This window comes from Nanorana parkeri, unplaced genomic scaffold, assembly GCF_000935625.1.
Source record: "Nanorana parkeri isolate BGI_ZX_2015 unplaced genomic scaffold, ASM93562v1 scaffold158, whole genome shotgun sequence".
In the NCBI taxonomy this organism is placed as follows: Eukaryota; Metazoa; Chordata; class Amphibia; order Anura; family Dicroglossidae; genus Nanorana; species Nanorana parkeri.
The window spans coordinates 1,762,403-1,785,884 of NW_017306426.1; the positions used below are offsets into that span (position 1 = coordinate 1,762,403).

The following is a 23,482-nucleotide window of genomic DNA, read 5'->3' on the forward strand; positions in this document are numbered from 1 at the left end:
CTGCAGGTTGTTTAAATAAAGGAAGAATGTTATTTTGCATCTTAATGTGCTTGTTACCTGTTGCTGATACAATTCAGTGACTGAAGTCATTATAACAATTAAACCAGCGTAACAGGCAGGCAAACTGAACTTTCAAAAGGTGGCCACAGGTTTCTCTCATGTTGTAGACGTTAAAGTCAATCCTGAACATTCTCACTTTTAATGAATGAACAGGGCATTTCTTAGAATTAAAAAATCACAAATCACAGTTTTATTTTGGGAAGAAAGGTACCTTTTGTTTGCCATGAATAATAACTGCTACTCTCCAACTCACCATGTAGGAATGAAGATCAAGTGGTTTCTGGCTACACATCATTCAGGACTGCAGAATCTATTCCCCCAACCCTTTCTTGATGATTTGCTACTGTACGTCATCAAGAAATAGTAGGAGGAATCGATTCTGCATTCCTGAATGATGTGTATCCAGAGACCATGTGATCTCCCTTGTCTTAAGTGGTTTAGTAAGCCAGAAAGGAAGGTCTTAATCTGTATTTCTCTAAATGTCTTAAAAGTCCATCCTATTTGTGGTCGGCTTCCTCTTTGCTTGGCTCTGCTATTGCAGTGTTGGGTGAACAGATAAGGGGTGTCTAATGTGTAAGAGTGAAAAATGTGAGGGCTGGCCCACCTCTATAGGTCCAGTATTGTTTACTGAGCCCGCTTATCACAAATGCACACCATTAGTGAGGCATGAGAGGTATTTCCAAGCATTAAAGGGTGTCTGCCTTACATTTGTGCTGTAGGTTTACATGTTTTAGTGTATGGAGAGGGGCGATTTAAACTTTAACACCAATGTCTTCTGTAGTTTGACAAATCTTTAATAATGTGTCCATTGGTAAATTATAAATGTTTTCTGGTGTCCAAATTGTCCACCTATAGTGATTTACATGTAAATATTAGATGGTGTATACTCATATACACAAAAATGTTGCTTAAACTCTTAAAGTGACACTAAACTCACAAGTTAAATCTTGAAAATGCATTCAAGTACCTTAACTATTAACAAAAATTTAGCTTATTTGTGTATCTCTAGGCTGTAGATCCTCAAATCATCTCTAAATTCATGCTGATGCTGCGTTTCCTTCTGGAGGGGGGTTACTTTTGTTCCATATGGTCCCTGTGTGTGTTGTAATGTAGTCACCGCTCCAAGCTCACTCCCGTGATGGACTACAATCTCAATACAAACTAGTAAACTAAATGGGAGATTGTAGTCCATCACGGGAGTGAGCTTGGAGCGGTGACTACATTACAACACACACAGGGACCATATGGAACAAAAGTAACCACCCTCCAGAAGGAAACGCAGCATCAGCATGAATTTAGAGATTATTTGAGGATCTACAGCCTAGAGATACACAAATAAGCTAAATTTTCTTGCACTTTCAAGATTTAACTCCTGAGTTTAGTGTCACTTTAACAATTCTCAGTAAATGTAATGTAATTAGCCTTTTCATTAATGAATAATGCAAAAAAATTAAGTGGTATATGCTACTTACAAATTCTGTTACCTTACTGCCTTGCTCTCAGCATCAATCTTTCAAAGAATGTAGAGAGCCGATCTCACACATTCAAGCCCAAATACAGTGAAAACTTTATTGTTCATTTGAGAGTCAAAACAGTGTGTGTCCAAGTGCGAAGAATCGGACACGCACGGATGTGCAAGTTTCGGTTTGCGCATGACAACGTACAGCTGTGTCCTGCCATAGGGAAGAACAGGCTGCTGTGTGCAATTACACGCAGCACCTGTCCCTCCCGTGATCGGCTCATCTACGGACATTCACACTGCACTGTCTGAATGAGGCCTAACAATGATGTGACACCAGGACTAAACACTCATGTGTATGGGTGTCACCAGCACAGCAATACACAGAGCATCACAAATCAAAGAGATTTTTTAAAACTTTCCCACTCTTCTAAATAAATAATTATTATTATCATCATTACAATATCTCATGATGACTATCTACCCTTGTGACACCCTGTTATTGGGACAAGGCGTGCATGTTGCTCTCCTAACAAGGATGGGATGCAGACTGCAATAAAAAAATCTGACAACTCTCAATCAAACTAAAAAAAAAATCTGGGTAAACTTGGGCTTTAAAGCTAAACTCCAGGCAAACAGCCAAATATACAGATGAAATACATATATCAGAGCTGTTTTACAAAAGGACTTTTATTTCTGTCCATCCAGTATTGAGATTTACAAAGCTCTAACACACAACAGAGTCCTATCTCTGAGGACAAGAGACCTGATTTTTCTCCACTGCAGTTCAATAACACTTAGAGGTGTTGTGCCTCCCCGAGTCTGTGATTGGACAGTGAAGGAGAAGCAGCACCTTGATGTGCTCATCATTCTTTCACTATGCTCTCTTCTGCTTTGAGCATGTTTACAGCACAACTAATTGACACCTTTTGTCTAAACTCTGCTGCACAGAAACTGTAAGATGCTGATAGCAAGTCAAATTCATGTACTTACATATTCTTATGCTGTTTAATTTAAAAATACTTTTAGTAATGAATACAGGGTTGCATTGTTTTGTGTCTTTTACATCTTCCAGGAGTTCTAAGGTTCCAACCATGTCCTTCTCTCTTAAGTTTAACTATTTTTCTGCATGTGTCTATTAAATCATTGAAACGTCATAGTTCACGTAATGGTGTACTTTTATGTGCAGACTTAAGACACTCAAAATAAACAATGTAACATCTGTGCAATTTAACACAATTAACTTCATAAAAACATTGATAGTGAGATGTAAAACAAATCATATTTCACTTCACAGCCTCGCAAATCAAACCTATTTGACTTGTGCCAGACCATGATGCATTTTATCTGTGTTATCTGAAGAATCCCCAGAATGCAGCTTCTGTGAACACGTAATAAATCTGACTGCAAATTGGAGCCGGCACACAGATATGTCAATCTGTCATTTTAAGTCAATGGGTGCCACATTCTGAGCTAAGGTCAAGCAGCTATTTCAAAGTTTGTAATTGAGGATAAAGGAATGTGGAAATCAGTCTAGCGATATGCATAGTGGAGAATTTAAGTAAAGATCCAAAAATCCAGAATTATGACCTTGACCTCCACTTGTTTATGTTTGGATGCCCTACTGTGAAGGAATACCTCTGTTTCTAGCATTTAAAGGGTCAATCCACCCATGACATACTTAAAGGAGAACTATGGGGTCAGTGTTTTTACCCATAGTTCTCCTTAGGGTAACGGGAGGACACAAACTAGCGTCCTCCCGTTACCCTAAGCTCAGTATACCGCGAGCTACAGCTCGCGGTATACTGAGACGCCGCAGCCGGAGCGGATCCCGACGTAGATGACGGGATCCGCCCAGCTGCGTGAGTGACAGCTGGCTCTGCCTATCTAGAGGCAGAGCCAGCTGTAACCGCCCCCTCCCCCGTCCGTTCCGCCAGTCAGCGCTGGCAGATCGGAGCGGGGAGAGGGGAATCCAGCCCCTCCCCCTGTCACGGCAGAGAGCCGTGACAGGATCGAGAGGTGAGCGAACCTGGTATGTGTTCGCTCACCTCCCGATCTACTGAGCCGACCTGTGACAGTCTCATTGTCACAGGTCGGCTAGAACTATGAGGTGAGTGAAAAGCACTCACCTCATAGTTCTCCTTTAAGGCCCCTTTCACACTGTCAGTAAGGGATGCGTTCATGGATTCAGCAAGGGATGCGTTTATGTATTCCCTGCTGATGAGAGCAGTTCAGAAAAGATTTTGCCATTGTACACAGTGGTTAACGCTTTTGGCTTGCAGCACTGGGGTTCCATGGTTCAAATCCCAGTCTGCACACTATCTGCAAGGAGCTTGCATGTTCTCCTTGTGCTTGTGTAGGTTTCCTCTTGGTACTCCGATTTTCTCCCACACTCCAAAGACATGCTGGAAGATTAATTGGCTCACTAGATTGTTAGCTCCTGGAGGGCAGGGACTGATGTGAATGTGCACTGTGTAAAGTGGTGTGTAAATTGTCGGTGCTATATAAATACCTGTAATAATAATAAATAATTGTAACATCCGTGTCCATCTAGTTTTTCCCTCTATCGTATGATGTCCGTCTGTAGATGCAGCTGCCTATAGACTAACATTGGGCCTAATGAACCACTTGTCTGAAAGGGGACCTAAGTGTTTTATGCATGCTGAACAATTAAACCACAAGACAGTTTGGGACTGTGTTGATGGGCTTTTGTTTGCTTCAAGCAGGTTTTGCATTCCCAAACCTGCTTGAAGCAAGTCACATGGAGGTGAGAAAAATCAGACCTGCACCATTGTCTTTTATGCAGCACACCACACCAAATGGAAGGTCTTACATATGTAATTCCTGTGCTCCCTCTCCTGTAAGCATAATCAGTGTTATTGTCTGTGGCAACAGCCTTTTGTTTGCTTCAAATATGATTATGGGAATAGAAAATCTGCTTGAAGCAGGTTAAATGCAGTGTTAGAAGGGGATCAACTGCAAGTCATATGCACCTGTCAATGAATTCTGAATAATCTCTGAAGCTTTTCAAACTAATGTCAAACCAATGCCATCAATACAAGCCCAGAGCCTATCAACACAGACCTTCATATCTCACAAAGACTCTATTGGTAGGATCTTGGTGTGCACCAAAAGTGCATTTACACTAAGTATTTAGATGTAGGACCTGAATGACCCCACTGAAATAGACACTTCTTGTCCTCCAAGCATAAACTGCATTTTGTTGTTTGGCAGCTGACACTGCTTTGTGCACTCTCTTACTGGAAGAATATGTTTCCTCTAATGAAGATTGCCTTGGCATGTGAGGGAATATTCTTACTTAAACCATGAACTCAAAGGTGTTTATGTGAGGCTTTGGCAGCCATTTGGCAGAGTGCAATTTCCCTACTGTATAACTGATAGGGAAAAGTGGCATCTACTGGCATCTACAGGATCCACAGCAATATTAGACTGCTGCATTTCTAGTGATGGAGTCAGCAGGTAGTCATGTCGATTCAATCAGACCATCTGTATACAGTGACAAGGTCACAGGTGAATTAGCAAAGATGTCACTAGCACACTAAAAAGATTTCAGCAAAAGTCCATTAAATGACAAATTGCCATTTAATTATTGTAATTGAATGGCAATTTGTCATTAAATGGACTTTTGCTGAAATCTTTTTGGTGTGCTGGTGATATCTTTGCTAATTTTGTGTTGTTCACGGTGCCATCCGTGGTCACTACAAGCACCCACCTGCCTATGCAGGTTAGGCCCTGTTCGGGTAAGGAGTGCAGCAAGATATCTACTCCAAGGTCACAGGTGACACTCAAGTAACATAATGATAGAACATGACTTGGCAAACCTTGTAAAATGCTCAAATAGCCTTTTAAATATGCAAAACAAACTAGTTAACAAATATACCTATGATACAGCAGCAAAAAAAGTTATCTGAGGTGAACGACTTGTAGAACATGCAGTACTGATACTGATAGCTCATTAAGCTGAATGCCCATGCCAAAGATATAAAACACAGACATATTCATTTTTTAAGAAAGAAATGCAAGGAATTGCATTAGGTAAGTGAAAATAACAGATATCCAGGCCTTGCTAAAAGCTCATAACAGCTAATGTGTTTAAATATGCCTGGCATCTATAAGTTATTTACGTTTGTTGGTAATTGGCTTAAAGTGGAAGTAAAGAAATGTTAAGTTGGACTTTTGCCAGAATGTGTAATTATGCTCTTCCAGTGCTGATCGTTCTAGGCAGTCCGTCCAATGCCACAGCCATCCCCTCTTATGATTCTTCCGGGTCCTCCTTCATTCTCTTTTTGTTCATTGGGCTGCCTCTGATGATGTAACTCCTGCATATGCACACAACAGTTACATCGTCCTTGGCACCCACTTCATTCCCCTCATATTACAGATGCTGGGAAGGACCTGGAATAGTACACTACATGGCGCATATGTCATACAGTGTACACTAGCAATAAAAAACTGCTAGGTGAAAGCAGTCGTTTTTTGGCACAAGAGATTTTGCATGTTTTTTTAAGTTCCACTTCCACTTTAAGAAGGTTCCTAATGCAACACTTGCTCAGTATTGAACTGAATGGAGCTTAGAAAAGTTTCTTCTTTATAAAGGTGCATTTCAAGCCAGAAACTTTAATTTTAGTTTTGAGCATAGCGTGGGAGGGTTAGAACTCTGGTCAAGTTTCTACTACTATCCATGACTACTATACACAATTAGAGAGACTGATCCTCAATTCCTGTCCTGCTGACAATGTTTTAAAAGAAGGAAGTGAGGGGAACTGTTCAACAGCAACACAGACAAAAATACATTTTGTTTTTAGAGTAGGAGGAGGCTATAAGCCCTGTCATTTTTTTAAATTTCTGTTGCACATTTTCCAGGTATATCTTTAAGTGTATTAAAATCCAGACAAATTGCTAAATCATAAACAGTCACTTTGGTCATAGGGTGAAGGAAATGTGTATACTTTATAAACACTCACCGTTGGATTTTGTGCAGGCTCCGATTAAATTCACAACATTGAGGTGGTTTCCAATGTGGATGAGAATCTTCAACTCTGACATCAAAGCTTTGTGCTCACTGGCAGTGGCTCCCTCTAAAAAATTAGGGAGAAAATTTAGTCAAGAATACACACGCAAATAGAGAAGGCTAAAAGAAATGGCTAATTATTAGCCAAAAGAAATGAAAAGGGAATCTCATTTTGAAAGCTATTATGTTGTAGTTAGGCCTGAAAAGGTGACGCTTTGGTGAAACTTTTTGACTGTTTTGTCTTTTATCTGTCTATAAAAAGAGAAACAATTCACCATGAATTTTCCTCCCGGGACAGATCAATGCTTTACATTATTGGGTTTACCTAATAAAAATCCAAAGAACACTGGTTTCATTAAAATTAATTCCAGTTGCTGCTATGTAATTCTGCACTTAGCTCCTTGCACTATTTGAAAATGAAGCATAATAATATGTATTATTATTGTTCTTCCTTTACTGCAAATTACAGGGAGGTATAGCAAGCATCACATTCTATCTGTTAGTTTTGATTAGATAAGACAACACGTCCAACTAATAGCTATAAAACACCTTTTCTTTACTCATTCACAGTGTGTAACCATATAGCCCTACCTTATACCAAGCTTGTGGCAAGTCCAACCTCCCTTAACACTCGGATGTCACACCTCTTGGACTTCTACTCATATGTTCCCACCATAGTACTTTGGTGCCCGAACCTTCTGCCATATAATCACTAAGCTCACTTTTGTTGTCAGTAATAGACAGACCATGTTTCAGTAAATAATGCTAGGTCTCTTTGTGCACTCCTTGGCTTATAGTACTAGCAATGTGCTACAAGATGTTTCTAGTAGTCATAGACTGCATGATTGCTTTGTTGTACAGACAAATTATGGATTTGAAGCTAGGACTGCCCATCAGTAGGACCCATATGACACACACCTTTCAGCATCTTGACTGCTACTGTCTCGCAGCTGTTACTTTTGCTGATGTCAAAAGCTGATGCTTCAACCACTTTTCCAAAAGCGCCATGTCCTAGAACTTTACCTAGAAAGAAGAAATAAAAACACTTAACCCTTAATCTGTAGTACAGCTGGGAAAACAATGCACAGTGACTGTTAATTGAATTATACTTGTATTACAACACAGAATATTGTGGTAAAGCTGTTAAAAAAGAGTTCTTACAGTATGAAAAGGGGGGGGGGGTTCAGTGATAAGCAATCACTGAGAAAGAAGTTACTAAGGAAGGCCAGGACAGATTTCCAAGTAAAAAAGTTTCATTTATTGCATATATAAAAAATGTGGAACAACACCATAATCTGTATCTTCCTTGGTACATAAAATAAAAAACGACAAACGTTTGTCACTGGTTGTCTCTCACACTCACTTTCATACTCTAGGACCCCACACACACTAATTGCAAAAATTGATTACCACCAGAATAACAGAAAAAGATGAGGAAATCTTAGAGTGCTTCAAGAGTGGATAAATTGTATGGTTATATTGGATCAAGATATCGCTGGTGATCTGTCAGTCAGAAGTCTTTCAATTGATTGCTGATTGTGCAATTTTGTAATGTCCTGAACCATTGCAGGATACAATGTATCAGAAATGTATTTATAGTCTTAAAGTTCCTGTAGATACAATGTTCGAGGTTGTCTGATCTAGGTTAGCTGAAAATGAGCCGGCATTGGCTGATTGCACTAGGATGTGTGCACTATGTGTGGAGGGCAGTGTGATTGATCTCTTCCCAGGATTATCTGTAGTCAGTGCCGTAAACCGGCTTAGTTTTTAATAAGAGATATATTTCCTCGGGGGAGAATTAATTTATGTGGTTGAGGTTAATAACACCGAACTATTTGTTGTCTCGACCCCGGTCTGGTAGAGTTCTTACAGTACACTATTATAATGATTGAATTTTTCATTGGTATTGATTTTAATTACTTTGTATTATCTATTATATATGTTACATATACCATATATTATATTTCTACATTATTTTTATTACCATTTTAACTAAAGTTAATAATCACCAATATAATCACTAATATGATTTTTATTTCAATGTCACTTTTATTATGGTTTATGAAATTCTATGAATTGACCTTTATTATGATGTTTGCTTTCTACAATTGTTTTAAATGATTAATTCATCTTTTAGAAAAACAGAGGGCATTTTTCCCCTTCTCTTTTATTTGCACTTTTATTTCCACTACCAGCACATAATTCTATCTACAGATTACTCATGATTTGATACATAATTGACATCACTGTGTCACAATACTGAATCAGTATTGTGGTAGCCTATTGATATAGATATTCACTTTTCTTCTCTCCTAGCGCTGATGAAGTGGGTATTTGCATGTGCCCCCAAAATGTGTTGGATATTTCTATACTTGCCCCTCAATCCTACATTGAATAAACATGTAACTGGCCTAATGAACAGAGTGTGGCGCTTCAATTCACAATTGTGTACTCTGACTTGCAGCCACCAAATTTAAAAGAGAACTATAGCCAAAAATGTTTTTGGATTTAGTTCACTTTTGGGTCACAGGCATACATTTAGTAATTCACTCCTGTGACCCAAAGCCAGTATCTAGCATGCTAATGGCCACTATATGCTGACAGCACAGAGCCGCGCTGCATCTGGGAAAGATCCCAACAATATTGTCTATAGCCAGAGCCAGCTGTGCCTGCCCCCTCCAATGAGCGAAGAGGAAATTCCTGCGGGTAGTGGTTACTGACAGTCAGGGCAGGGAGAAGCCATGAGCTGAGTGATCAGCGGTTTGTGATCTGGCGTGTGATAGCTGCAGTGTCACATGCCAGTTCAATCTATTGGGAAGAGTACATTTTACTCTCCCAATACTTCACCTGTAAGGGTTGGTAAGCTGCAATGTATGTAATGTTTGTTTTTGGGTTTAGATAAGCTTTAATGGATACTCATATATAGCCGAGTTAGTTAAATTGGGCTGGGTGTGTATTCAGGAGAAGAGGAGAGTAAGATAATATGTCTCACCGAGTCTCAGCCTATCCCGAGGAAATTCCCACTTGCTGGAGTCATAAGGTAGATATTCACATTGTTCCTCCAAAGGCACCTCACCAGGATCCATAATAATTGACAGGTATCCTGTCTTTATCTCACTGTGGCTGGGCTAAAATATAAAAACAAAGTACAAGCATTATATTTATCTATACATGTACGTTTTGTATGTTTCATATTTATGGTTATTGTGAATGCATGTGGCTGCTCCAATTAGAGGAGGAAAAGATGAGCTGAGCTGCTGAAAGAAGGACTTGAAGAACATCAGTGCATCCGCTGTGAACTTTGTGGACTAATTACTTCACAATGCCTGCAGCTACAGAGGTCAGTGAGGGCATTTTGCAGCTAATTTGCTGCTTGTTAAGAATATGTGAATATATCAATGCCCATAGCCTGGGCACTGGTTCACTTTAAAGTAAACACAGCAATAACAAAGAACAAATAATAAATAATAATTTTACCTTCAAAAAGGCAAAACTAACACTGTTCATGACAGGTTAAAAGAAGCAAGGAATAGTTATAGCACAGAGTGAGGGCCAGTAAATTATTTTTGAGTGTCATTGCACACCATACTGACTAATTTGAGGCATAAACTATATGCTTTGCCTTTTTCAATATAAGAACAATGCTGACTATTCATTTAATTTAGCATCATGAGGAAATAACTAGACATATGCACTGCCAAAAAATTAGTTTTAGTGTCTTTTCGTTCTGATTCCGATTTTGTGTTATTTAATTTTTCAGGATTCGTGTGTGAAAGTCAATTCGGATTCGGACGAAATTTGTTAGCGGTAGTTCGTTAGAAAGTTCGTTTAGTTTTCGTTTCTTATTCGTTTTGTTCGTTTACAGCAAAGTGACATTTGAGGGGCAATTTTTTTTTCTCCTTCTCTAATGTCACTTTGCTCCAACGAATGAACGAAACGAACGTTCGAACGTACAACCGTTAACGAATTTCGGAAACGGAAATTCGGATTCGTTTGCATTCGTTATATCTGTAATTCGGATACATCCGAATGTCCGAATTTTCGAAAATTTGTCTGAATTTCGATTCGGAACGAAACGAATTGCACATGTCTAGAAATAACTAATAACATTTGTTTCTCAAATGTTACATTTGCATAACGTTAAAAAAATGATGCATTTAAATTAACTACGTTCTAAAAAAATTAGGATTTGATGTGGTTTCCTGTGCTGTTATATAAGAGTTATACAAGCACATTTGGCAAACATTTATATTGATGGACATGACAATGTTTAAACATAAAAAGTGTATCTGTTCCCTGCAGATGTCAGAAATACCTTTTCAATTCCAGAGGTTTTGCTATCAGGGATAACTCTGTTAAAACAAGGACTGTCCCCGAAATCTGTTTTCTGATTGTGCTAATGCAAGTCAGCCTCAGTTTATAAAGCTTCTAAAGAATGTTCAGATATAATCCTTGTAGCTTTTGTGCAGCTTAAATGATTCATTTTTATCAAAGTATGCCAGTATGCATTTTTTATCATTTAGAAGGATTATTTCTAATAAGAAAAAAAAACCTTAAAGGATAGTAAATCTGGAAGTCATATCATAATTAAAAAGATTATACAGCAATTCATTCAGTTTCCAGTTTAAGAAAAAAGTAAATGTTATACTAGCTTTAAAACTAATGCCCCAGTATCAACCACATACCCTCTTGATGTTGCAGAATATAAGGATAAGCAGGATCCAGAAGAAGACAGCAATGACTCCAGTGCCAATCAGAATCACTATCTCAACATTAGTTCTGTCATCAGATCCTGAAACAAGAGAGTGAAGACAAAAGTTATGACCTACCCAACAACACTGTTTTGTGCCTAACTAGGGTGTAAAGTAAATCTGTCACAAACCTGGCCAATCAAACTGAAATGACTATAAAAACAAATGCAAAAACAGAGGTAATTTAAAGTGTACCTGTGCCAAGACTATGCACATGTAAGTAATTATATATGCTTAATGAGCAGCAAAAAGGTTTAAAACAAGCCCCACCCCTGACCTCTCTAGATGCTTGTACTGTAAAGTTATTTATTCTTAAAGTGACACTAAACTCATTAGTTAAGGTACCTAAATGCATTTTTAAGATTTAACTCCTGAGAGAATATAGCCTTTTTATGTATCACTCAGCTGTAGATCCTCAAATCATCTCTGAATTGCAGCTGACACTGTCCTTCCCTCTGTAGGGTGGCTACATTTGTTCCCCATGGACCCTGTGTGCGTTGTAAAGTAGCCACCGCTCCAAGCTCACTCCCCTGATGGACTGCAATCTCAATACAAATAACTAAACTAATTGTGGGTCCTCCTAACTCTCTTGTCTTGCATTGTATTTTACCTATACTGTCTACCCTTTGTTAAGTACTGCGCAAAATGTTGGTGCTATATAAATCCATAATAATAATAATTATAATAACAGGAAGTGCCTAAACAAAGACCTTCATGGCATGATCACCAAGTATTATTGAATGAAAACTGCAGATATAAGGATATAGAACATGGCTGAAGATGTTAAAACTTATATGAGATGTATTGACTGGGTTTACGTTTACTTTAAGTGAAGAGCACATTTAATAACAAATAAATAATAACATAGGATGACTCAGTACTGTTGAAGGTCTATTTATCTCTCAGTGTTTCCTGTGAAAGTCAGCCTTACCTTTACCCCTTCCTACCTCACAAGCCTACCTGTTGGTCAAGTGAGCCTGCCCATCACATTAAACCACCAACAGAAAGGCTCAGCAGGCTGAGGTGGAATGGTGGAGTAAATATGCACTTTAACAGGAAAAGTTGAGACCTATATTTAAAGCTTCCTCAGTCACTGGATCGGGATCTAATGTCATATTCTCAGTTTGAATTGCCAACGTGTGTAACCGATCCAGTTTATTGTCAGAAGTAAATCCTCTTAAACCCACAAACTGAGTGAGTACTGTATTTTATTAAATGTGAAATACCGTATAGTCTATTCTTTTTCTTAGAATAAGATTCAGCATTCCTAGACCCAAAACATGACAACTAAAACAGTTCTATTGTCTTGCTGGCTGCTTCCTTACTTTTCTGTTCTGCAGTTTACATATCTCCCCAGGAATAAATATATGATTAAGTAAGGGTTGGACCTGCAATGCACATAGATCAGTGCCTATGTAATAGAATAAGAAGCTGAAGCTTCACTGCGCAATAATTATAATTTACGCTTACTTATTTTGCTTGCACGGGTACCTCTGGACAATTGTCAAAGGTTAAGCAGGTAACCTAGAGCAAAAGTGTTGCAGGGACCATTAAGAAGGGTAGCAAAAGTTCCTATAACTGAAATGCCAGTTCTAAATTTCTGTTGCAATTTGTTGATTGGTGGATTGTACCATCTATTTGGATCTATGTATATAAGGCAGAAAGCTTGGTGACTTCAAAAGCAGATTCCAGTTTACATTTTTATGAGAGTCATATTGTACCAGTGGTCATAAGAAATAGTAGAGCCTCAATGAAAGGTTGGCATAAGTGATATGTACAAAGGCAGCACGATAAATACTGACCTGCCTAAATCTGAGAAAAATGGATAGAAATATATGAATATAGTTTATTGCGGAATTAACATGAGAGTGACAAAGAGACATAAGACAGTAAATAGCAGCTGGATATAAAGAGGCTAAGGATACTATTTATTAAAAATTCACACCGCTTCTTTATGCAGCAAATCTGCATGTAAATTAGTTATCTGCCAGTCAACCAGCTGTTGTGCAGATGGGGCAAAATCAAGTGTAATTTCTCTTCTGGTCGAATGTTCTTCATTTGGGAAAATGCCACATTATGGCCACTAGATGGAGCTGAGGAGCATGGCAAATAAATACATACCGTATTAGTAAGGAGTTACTCTGTTGCAATTCAAATGAACGCTGGAGAAAAAGAGCATATACTGTAAATGTAAACATTGATAGTACAGGACAATGGTTACATTTACATGCTCTTTTTCTCCAGCGTTTTCTTCAATTGTATCTTGTTGCTAACATGTATTTATTTCCTATGACCCTTAGCTCCATCTTATTATTGGTATATATATAGCCCCTACAATTTACATAGCGCTTATTGCACATTCATTTCAGTCCCTGCCCTCAAGGAGCCTACAATCTAAGGTCCCTATCTCACATGGGTACAAACAGGACTAATTTAGACAGAAGCCAATTAAGCTACCTTAATGTATTTGGAGTGTGGGAAAAAATCGGAGTACCTGGAGGAAACCCATGCAAGCGCCTTGAACCAGGCACCCTCACTGCTGCAAGGCAGAAGTGCTAACCACTACAACATTTTGCTGCCCAAGTGCTTATTGTCTAGTGATCATAAGGCAGTATTTTCCCCATTGAAAAACATTTGACCAGAAGAAAAGTTACACAAGAACATTAATGTTTGCCCCATTCTCACAGCAGCTGGTTAACTCGTATGGAACAAATGGACAAGCAGTTTCAATGGACGAGTAAGCCATGCACATTTTCTAAAAATAGATCCCTTAGTGACTGATGAATGCCTATTCTTTTTACAAATCATTAAAATAACATATATGTTTCTAATATCCTATAATGCAAGTAAAAATAATGGAGGAGAGAGATAATATAGCAGCCAGATGTTCACTCTACCTTTCCTGAGAATGATTGGCCAGGGTTGTCTGGTGTGCGAGAGAGAGGGAAAGAGTAGGAGTGTGTGAAAGAAAGAGAAAGTGAGTAAACTATCCATATTCTATTACTGCAGGCAGATAATTAAAATGCAGAATAAGATAGAGATAATTGAAGTTAATGGACTTTTAATAACACCTTCAACAGACACGCTGGCTGAGGAATTCACACATCCCTTTCCGTTACAGGCTGTGCAGAGATACAAGCCAGCATCTTCTTCTCTGACTCGCTGGATGCTCAGTGTTGTGTTATGCTCCCCCAAAACTATACCTGGGTAGATACAAAATTCACATGTAGCGCATTAATAAATCTATAAAAAGTAATACACAATTAGATTCTTGCCATTGTGCTCCAACATATGAGGCCTTAGTGCAAAGAACACTCGTGTGCAGTAATCCCAAGTAATCATTACCATTCCACCACTCATGTACAGAGATTTCCATTTGGCTCTCATTGTAATGCAAAAATCAGTTATAAAGTAGAAAACATAACTCATAGCATCCAGACTTCGGTTTAACAACTTCACTTCCAGCTGCTATTTAAATGATTTTTGATATCAGCATCAATTTAAAGTGCTGCCTGGTTTCTATGGACATAGCGGGTCTTGATTAGGTTCAATCAGTACCCGTACCGCAAGGTGTCAGTGACAACTGAAATGCAACCATAAGACAATCAGCTGAATTGATTAGTTTGTGGACTTCTGATATTGGTAGAGCGCTAACTTTGTGTAACCATGTTTATTTCAGTTTGTGATTATATGGGAACTCCTATGATTCCTATGACATCATGTTCATCAGGATTTCCTGTAAGTTTCAGCAGCCAGTATAAGCTGGGCATGGGTGATGCGGTCCCTCTTTGCTACACCAGATTACTACAATAGCAACCAATTACTTGCTAATAACACTGAACAATAGATCAATATTACAAAAAATGTGTTGCCATAGAAGTGCATGACGGAAGGCGGCTGGATAAGATATACCCATATGAATAAATAAATAAATAAAAATTTCCACTTAAGCCTCACGTCCCAACAAACACACTATATGACATTGCGTTAATTACATGAGCTCCTTCACATCCATTCATGGCCTCTTATTTCAGTGCTACATCTATAATTTACTCAAACAGATTCATTCAACTATATACTGTAATATCAAAAAGGAAACTAAAAGCTAAGCTTTGCATTTGCGCTTTACCACTCTGCAATGTTACATAAAAATCACACTACTGTATGTATTATAAATACAAAATATAATTTGCCCCAACACCAACATATTTCTAAAACATGAAAAAAGCTCTGGGAGTCACTGTGATATAGCCCTTCACATTAGTCACCTTTAGTCACCTGGGAGTCACTGTGATGTAGCCCTTCCCATTAGTCACCTTTCCTTACCTTTTCACTCTTCTGGCACTCCATTTAACCACTGTGTTGAAGAAAATACCCGGTACTTGAGTGTATGAGGAGCATGTGACTAACACTCCTTCCTTAGTGATTGGCCCAGGGCTGTCACATGAGGGCAGGCAGACAGTCCTTAGCACTGTGGAAACTCTGGCTAGAGTGGCTTAGAGCTTACACAGGGCTTTCTTTCCTTGCTCCCAATGGTTAAATGGATCAGTATAGTAGCGGAAAAAAGGGAGTATGTGCTGTTGGGACTGGCAATAAAGTAAACTTGCTGCTTTGACCTGCATGGCCAAAACACTGGGTCACTTTAATGGTTTGGGGAGACAAATACAAGATAAACTCTGATTTTTGCTGTGGCTTGCTGCCCTTTTTACATTGTTACTTGCTATACTGAATAATCCCAGTAATGTTGTTTCAAGAAGAAAGAAGATTATTTCACTTATTTCATGCCCTCACAGTCTAATTTATCTGAAAGTACTCAGTACAGTCCAGTGCATGAAAAATTCAGAAAATGCAAATGTAATGGTACATACCTGAGACCTCTTCTACCAACTTGCTGTCTTTGTACCAGAGGATGCTGGGACTTGGTGTGCCATCAGCCTCACAGTGCATCACCATGGAGTCGCTGACATTCACCATTCTGCCAGTCAGATCAAACCGCATGTGTGGAGCTTCCTGTGCTGCAAAGGAAATACAGCGCTTCATTAAAGATATGGACCATATTTTTGTCTAGTATCTTTTACCCCCATTGTGACCATCTTACACTGTGTATTGCAGGCCAATTAAAACAAAGGTGTATCTTATTACTTTGCATTGATCAAAGAAGACCTTCTCACCAGCTTCCCAGGGTTGGGAACTGGACAACTTACTAGAAGGGCAAAGTAACCATTGTGCGGTTGGGTGTTGCGTGATGTATTCCTTGAAATTTTGCAATTAATGGGTTATATATATTTATAGTTTTTCCTGATAATTAGATAGGGAACCAGCATACATCTTCTAACAATATTGTATGGTTTGTAAATTATATCAATCATAACATATAATGAATACTACACCCAAATTATTTGCAACCACACTTTACCATACTAAATGGAGCACTAAAAAAGATGCAATGGTACCACTACTGATGTAAAACCATTCTTATTTTATATCACGTGCAGGGCCCCCACAGAAACGGCCCACCAACAATCTCACATGCACCAGTTATTCATGTTACATCATAATTATCAGATTTCCATCCTAAGCCTGCTAAACATGTTTCTTGGTTTTAGCTGTTAACAAGGATGGCAAGGCTCATATCTGTAGGCATCAATCCAAACTTTGTTACTCACCAAGCACAGAGATATATTTTTTCTGACAGTGCTTCTCCCGAGTTTTGCGGTTCTGGACCTCACAGACATAATCACCTTCATCTTCCAGGGATATGTTGGGGATATTGAGTACTAAGGCTGCAGTATTGGATCCTGACTGTTGCCTCATCTCCCCTTTCATACGGGCAGCATACTGGTGCACGTTCTTACACTCCAGGACAAGTGGGTTTCCTTCTGCATCATGTAGAGTGAGTAAGTTGAGGCGATACCACTGCAGGTTCTCATAGGTGTAATTATCTGCATGGCAGCTCAGACTAAGATTCTGTCCTTCTATTGGCTCCTGGGAAGGCTGGGGATCAATACGGAAGCCATCTGGGATTGCTGTGAAAAAAGACATTTGTCAATGTTAGTAAGAATGCTAATGATTCTTCAAGTGAATCTACCACCTGATTGGAAATATACAAGAGCATAACTATAAACACAGCAGACCATGTAAATGCTGTAGGGTCCAGCACTGTATGGTTACACAGTGATTAATGCAGGTAGTAATGTAATTTGGCCAAAACATTTTTTCACACCCCTGCTGCCCCTCTACTCCCTGCTGCCCCAAGGCCAGGCCTTGGTTGGCCTTGTTGGAAATCTGGCCCTGGAGACACCTCTGATTTCTACAGGTCACTAAAGTAGAGGTCACAGCACTTAAAGCTGCCATCTTCACATTGGTAAGGAGCATAAGGGTCAAGTTATGGTGAGAGATTGTGGACAGGGTTTAGGGGGTTAAGTTTAAGGCTTCAGTGAAAGGGTTAAATGAAGTGCTAAGAGGAGGTCAAGTGTTTGGTTTATCAGAAGTGTAAAGTTGGGTACACACAGTACAGATTTCGGCCGGTTCTTGATAAACCACCCGAAATTCACACAATCAGTGCCGCTGTCAGCACCCTTCCGGTCGGCATTCCTCAATCAGCTGATCAAAGGAGCAGGTTGGAAAATTCTTGGCTCAGCGGAATTTGCAGCCAATCAGCTGCTAGCTAAATTTGGGTATTCTGACAGTTGCCCGGTGTAACGTTTCATTTCATTTTTGATAAGCAGAGAAAAGAGCCCACTCTCACCGGATCCGTTAATTTACCATTCACTTTGTTGAGATACATTTTTCAACAGATGCTAACAGAAGGTGATTCGTGAATGGGTGTGAATGGGGCTCGTTCACACTACTCTGTTCCGTTGTGTTACCTTATGCTGAGAAAGAAGTAGAACATGCCCTACTTTATTCAGCACAACGTAACGCAATGGATCCAGTGTGAACTAGCCCTATTCACACCCATTCATTTTTCATCTGTTGAAAAACGTATCGCAATTATTATTATACAGGATTTATATAGCGCCAACAGTTTGCGCAGTGCTTTACAATATAAGGAAGACATTACAATCACAATACAAATCAAGACAAGATGGTAAGGAGGGCCCTGCCCGTGAGGGCTTACAATCTAAAATATACAATCTATATTTTAATTATATCATTTATAATAGTTTTACAATGAGATCAGCAATGCCAGTCATAGTATTTATGGTACAGTTCACCTTTAAATGACATGCACAGTGTAAACAAAAGGAAAATTTTACAGCCGGCATTCTTATGAAAGCTAGATATGTGTGTAACAATAGCTACTAAAGCTGGGATTTAAATGGAGACTTTACATATTTTAGGCCATCTTTAAGGATAACATTAACTTTGTATGATCATTGTGTGCTATCGTATGTTCTTTGAGTTTTTCAAACAATTTCTTTTGTCACTTACTTGTCACATAGAAGTAGACGAGTCTCTCATCTCTTCCAGCTTTGTTAGAAGCTGAACATTTGTACATAATTGATAGATTTGCTTTTTGTATTATCAGCTTGCTCACAGTCTGCAGATATGAAAAGACAGTATTACTATGGAAGAGACAAAAAAACAAATTTCTTTCAATTCCCCCTTTGTGAATTGCCTATAAAACAACGATCCTCCCTTAGGCTACTCAAGAACCTAAGACAGCCATCAAAGAAAAGTGCATTTTCGAGTTAGCTGCCTGTCTACTAAAGAATAACCTGGGATATTGATCTTTGCAACAGATTGAAGGTGTCAGAAAAATATGTTGGTTAAATGGAACATGTTGAGCTATTCATTGTCACACAAATAAACTTTTTTGATATCTATTTCTATCTTAAGACACACCTATCTTCTACGGGCTTCTATTGTGAATAGCCCGTACAGCAGCTTCAGTAGAACCGAAGGGGTCCTGGGGCCGAAGCTAGCCGTAGGATCGGTCGAAGCTATGGATAGATCCTTCGGCTGCTTCGTGAATAGACCCCAGTGTTTTAGTGTGCACATGACTGTCAAGCAACTGGCCAATAAAAATTGAGGAGGCTATGAGGGAAATTTATCAAAACTGGTGCAGACAAAATCTGGAGCATCTGTGCATGGCAACCAATCAGCTTCCCTCTTTTTCAAATCTTAACTGAACAAACTGAAGAGAGAAGTTGATTGGTTGTCAGGGGCAACTGCTCCACATGATGATCGAACCGCCGTACGATTGTCGTACGGCGGCCCCGATTATCGCAAGGTTCAATTAGCCGTAATTAAAGAAAAGCACCTGGACGAATTGCGGTAATCAACCGCACGTATTTTTGTTTGCGCATGAGCAGTGTAGATCGTACGATTTTTGACGTACGGAAACGCCACTAACCTTGCAATAATTGTACGATTGACCAAAGTTTTCAAACAGGCTTGAAAGTCAAAAGTCGTACGATTGTACAGTATTTGCGGTTGTACACTGCCCATACACCTTGCGATTATCAGACGAAAACGCGATCACATACGATTATATAATAATCGTAAGGTGTATGGGCACCTTTAAGAGGTAACAGGACCTGTAAATGTGGAAAAGGCTAACGAGGTCAGAGAAAGCTTCCGTTTGGCCACTGAAATCAATCTAGGCATGTGTATGGTGGCAGAAGATTCATGGGAGGAACATGGGGATGTGAAGAAGGCATGAAGATATGATGGAAGGGGAAGTTTGGTATATCATACAGAAGAGAGTGTGTATCCAGAAGACCATGTTTGCATGGCACATCGTTCACCCAAAGAAAAAGAAAGCAAGCTTTCAGTCCAAATACTTTTTTCTTACAGAGGAGACAGTTTATTAATTTGGAGTTTTTTTTTGTATTTCTGAGATGGGAATTTCTACTCACTTCCTCTGATTGATGTGCTTCCTTGTGATGAGGTAGCAAAATGCCGGAGATGGACGCTCCTTGAATGTTAGAACCATGTGAAAGAAGACATTGCAGCCAAAAGATCCTGTCTGTTAGGGACAGTTGACTGATACTCAGTCTAAAACTGTCCTTTGGCCTATGACTCTTATTAAAATTGGATACACCAAGGACTATTAAATTCTAATGCTTGCGATGTACCTTTAGGGGCATTCTTTGTTAGAAAGGTGGGTCTGCAAGGACTAATTGTTCTTATTCTGCTTTTGTAAAATATATCTCTTAATAGGCCTTAATGTTATTTTGCCCTTTGAGGACTGCTGTAAAAATGTGTCAAAATTACTAAAAACTTATCAAGCCTGTTTTGGCCTGTGCCTCTTGCTTGATATCCTATTACAAGCACACAAGCAGCCATATAACAACTGAATGAAATTAGCTCATGGCCCTTGTACCCTCTTCATTTATGACTAGAGCCTAGACCATTCCAGAATGTGCCAAAGCCAGCCGGATCTCCACACTAAAACCACCCTTTGTTATAATACAATTAGCTTAGTTAAAATAAATTACATATTTAACAACTTTGATCTAGAATAAGACAAAGCCATACACACCCCAAGCAGTTGTTGCTCAGTTTTGCAGGGGAAATAATGAATAAAATCCTTTTAAAGTTATAAAAATGCATTGGATTATCCAAACAAAAGAAATAATATGTTTTGGTATCAATAATAGTAGGTAAGAAAAAAATAATATGTGCATATAAAAATCTTAGTTCTTTTACTACTTATAACCAATAACAGATCGACAAAGTGTATACTGTTACATATTTTGTTCTGCTCATCAATATTAATAGAATTTTCATAGACTTAGCAACATACCAGTGTATTTTTAAAAACAAATCTTAAGTAGGGTATGTAAATCTTATACTAGGGTTAATTTTGCTGCCGCTTAAAAAAAATTAAAAATAAATTGACATTTCTGAAGCACAGCTGTGTGCTTTACAAACGTGCATTGCACTCCACTGGGTTAGAGAGTCAGAAGCTGTCAGAGCACAGTAATAATGAATGTCGGGAGGAGTAGAGAAAAAAGCTGGGAGGTGAGTCAGACTCAGGTCACGTGACCCTTCAAAATCACCTTTCCATGATCAGCACTCCTCCAATCACAGAGCTCTCTCTGCTGTATGTCTCTCTGCCATGAACTACCTCAGGCTCCACACTGCGGCCCACATTTTACAAGTGGGCTGTAAAATATTGGGCTGTAGTGTGTGTAGCTGAGCGAAGTAAAACGGAAAACAGATAACAATATCCACTCTATAATATAAATAAGTTCCTGTATGTTTTTAGTGAAACTAGACTAGATTTAGTATCAAATATTTGAAACATGTGCATAATACTAATAATAATAATAACAGTAACATAAATAATAATTATTAGTAGTAGAATTAGTATTATCTTTTTATATACTATTGATATTTCTCTGACTACAATGGAGAATAAATTAAGTGTTTTCAGTAAGAATAGACTATATTTTATACCTACATAGATTTACAATATGTGCAGATAATTATTGTTATTATTATTATCATTATGTTTGGTGTTAGTATTACTTTTTATTGTATTAATGATATTTTCCTAGATACATTAGAAGCTAAATTAAAGCATCTATTTATAAATGTTTTCACACAAGATTCACAAACCTTTACCTAGGATTCACACATTTTTCTAATTGAAACCATATTGCAGTTTAAAAAATTATTATTGTTATTATTATTAAATTATTATTTTTTCTTATTATTACTGCTGTCTTTTTATATTTTAATAATATTTTCCTAGCTACATTAGATTTTTTTTCTGGAATTGAATTGCTAGCATATATAGGTTTGTGCACTATCCAATACTTGTTCTGCTTGAATAGCAGTTTCATATTGTGAAGGATTAAATGTAATGCTTCAATTATAACTGCACTTTTAACCCAGGAAAATTACCCCTGTGGTCTTTCTTCTTTCTTCTATGGCATTTTTTTGGGGCATTTCCTTGATTGAGAAATAGATTGAGTGCATGTTGCTGTATTGTGGATAATTGACTTCCCCAATAATACATGATTGTTCCTGCCAGGATGACTTTAGGAAGTGCAATGCAATCAGGGAATATCACCCCGAGGCTGTCTGGATACCTTATTCCGCCCCTCCACAAACTCGGTCCAAGTCTCTATGCTTTCAATGCTGTTTACATCCCCATCCAAAGTCACGTCTTTCCAGTCTTTGCACTCAGGCATTCGGTCACGTTGATGTCTACGAGATGACCTTTGACGGGCTCTGTATGGTGGGAATACGCAAGAGAATATATGATTTATAACATGATATAATACACTGAAATGCATTGCTGAAATTCAGTTAATCTAATCCATAAGGTTGTTACCTGTTAAAGAATGACTCCTGCATGTACAATGTGAACTTAAAATCAACATGTTACAACCCAAACATTTCAGAAAAACTGTGAATAATTACTTAATTAGTATAAATCATATATTTATACAGTAGAATCAAGTGTTCATTAGCACCTTAGTCATGGCGTGCAATGTATTTGCAAATGTATGCAATTTAAACTTTTATTAAGGTTTCTGCCTTGAATGCAGACAGGCCAATAAGAGTTACTTGGCATGTGTTCCTTATCCTTGCTGAGCTCCCCCCAAGAGTCAGGTAGGAACAGTGTACTAAGGTGAATGGGGCACACAAACAGCTAGGTGTAATATTTGTTTTGAGCTCCACTCAACATTGCATAGTCGTTGACAAACACCCCAATATCTGGGACTGCCTCAACCAGCTTTTTACGAGAGCATCTAAAAGTCACAACAACGCTGGAGGCGCTTCCACATCCAGTACTGTGTCTAACAGGCGTATGACAAGTTTTAATTAGCGCCACTTTGGTGACTCTGTAGAGCCAAATGCTGATGATTCTACTTGTTTTACACACAAATGGAACACCAGTCAGAAACACCAGACCTGTGCTAGATTTGCTACAATACCATTTTGGGCTTTGCCTATGCACATAAACATTATTGGAAGCAAAAATGCAAAAAGTGTAAAAAGTATGGATATTATAGTCTATTTGAAGTTATGGAAATGGTTATCCAGTCAGACAGAAACTGTATTCAACCTTTTTTTTATTGCCCTGCTGCCATCTAGCTGTTATAACAGTTGCCCATTGTGTCTACAGAGGATTACAGTTAAAAGGCAAAGAATATGACTACAGTGCCTATGTGCACTCTATAATCTAACAGACCTGGTCAGACCCCCCCCCCCCTT

General features: G+C 38.6%; 1 protein-coding gene across 1 annotated transcript in view; it reads right to left on the reverse strand.

Annotated features, from left to right (window-relative positions):
* The window catches only part of FLT4 (fms related tyrosine kinase 4), a 200,443-nt gene that overhangs the window by 33,652 nt on the left and 143,309 nt on the right, over nucleotides 1-23,482 (reverse strand). The window contains exons 11-19 of the mRNA XM_018554442.1: nucleotides 22,351-22,492; nucleotides 18,737-18,845; nucleotides 16,969-17,328; nucleotides 16,171-16,317; nucleotides 14,374-14,505; nucleotides 11,237-11,343; nucleotides 9,544-9,679; nucleotides 7,470-7,574; nucleotides 6,505-6,618 (exon numbers count right to left, since the gene is read on the reverse strand). Of these exons, the coding sequence (XP_018409944.1) occupies nucleotides 6,505-6,618; nucleotides 7,470-7,574; nucleotides 9,544-9,679; nucleotides 11,237-11,343; nucleotides 14,374-14,505; nucleotides 16,171-16,317; nucleotides 16,969-17,328; nucleotides 18,737-18,845; nucleotides 22,351-22,492 (1,352 nt within the window). The remainder of the gene's footprint in view (nucleotides 1-6,504; nucleotides 6,619-7,469; nucleotides 7,575-9,543; nucleotides 9,680-11,236; nucleotides 11,344-14,373; nucleotides 14,506-16,170; nucleotides 16,318-16,968; nucleotides 17,329-18,736; nucleotides 18,846-22,350; nucleotides 22,493-23,482) is intronic.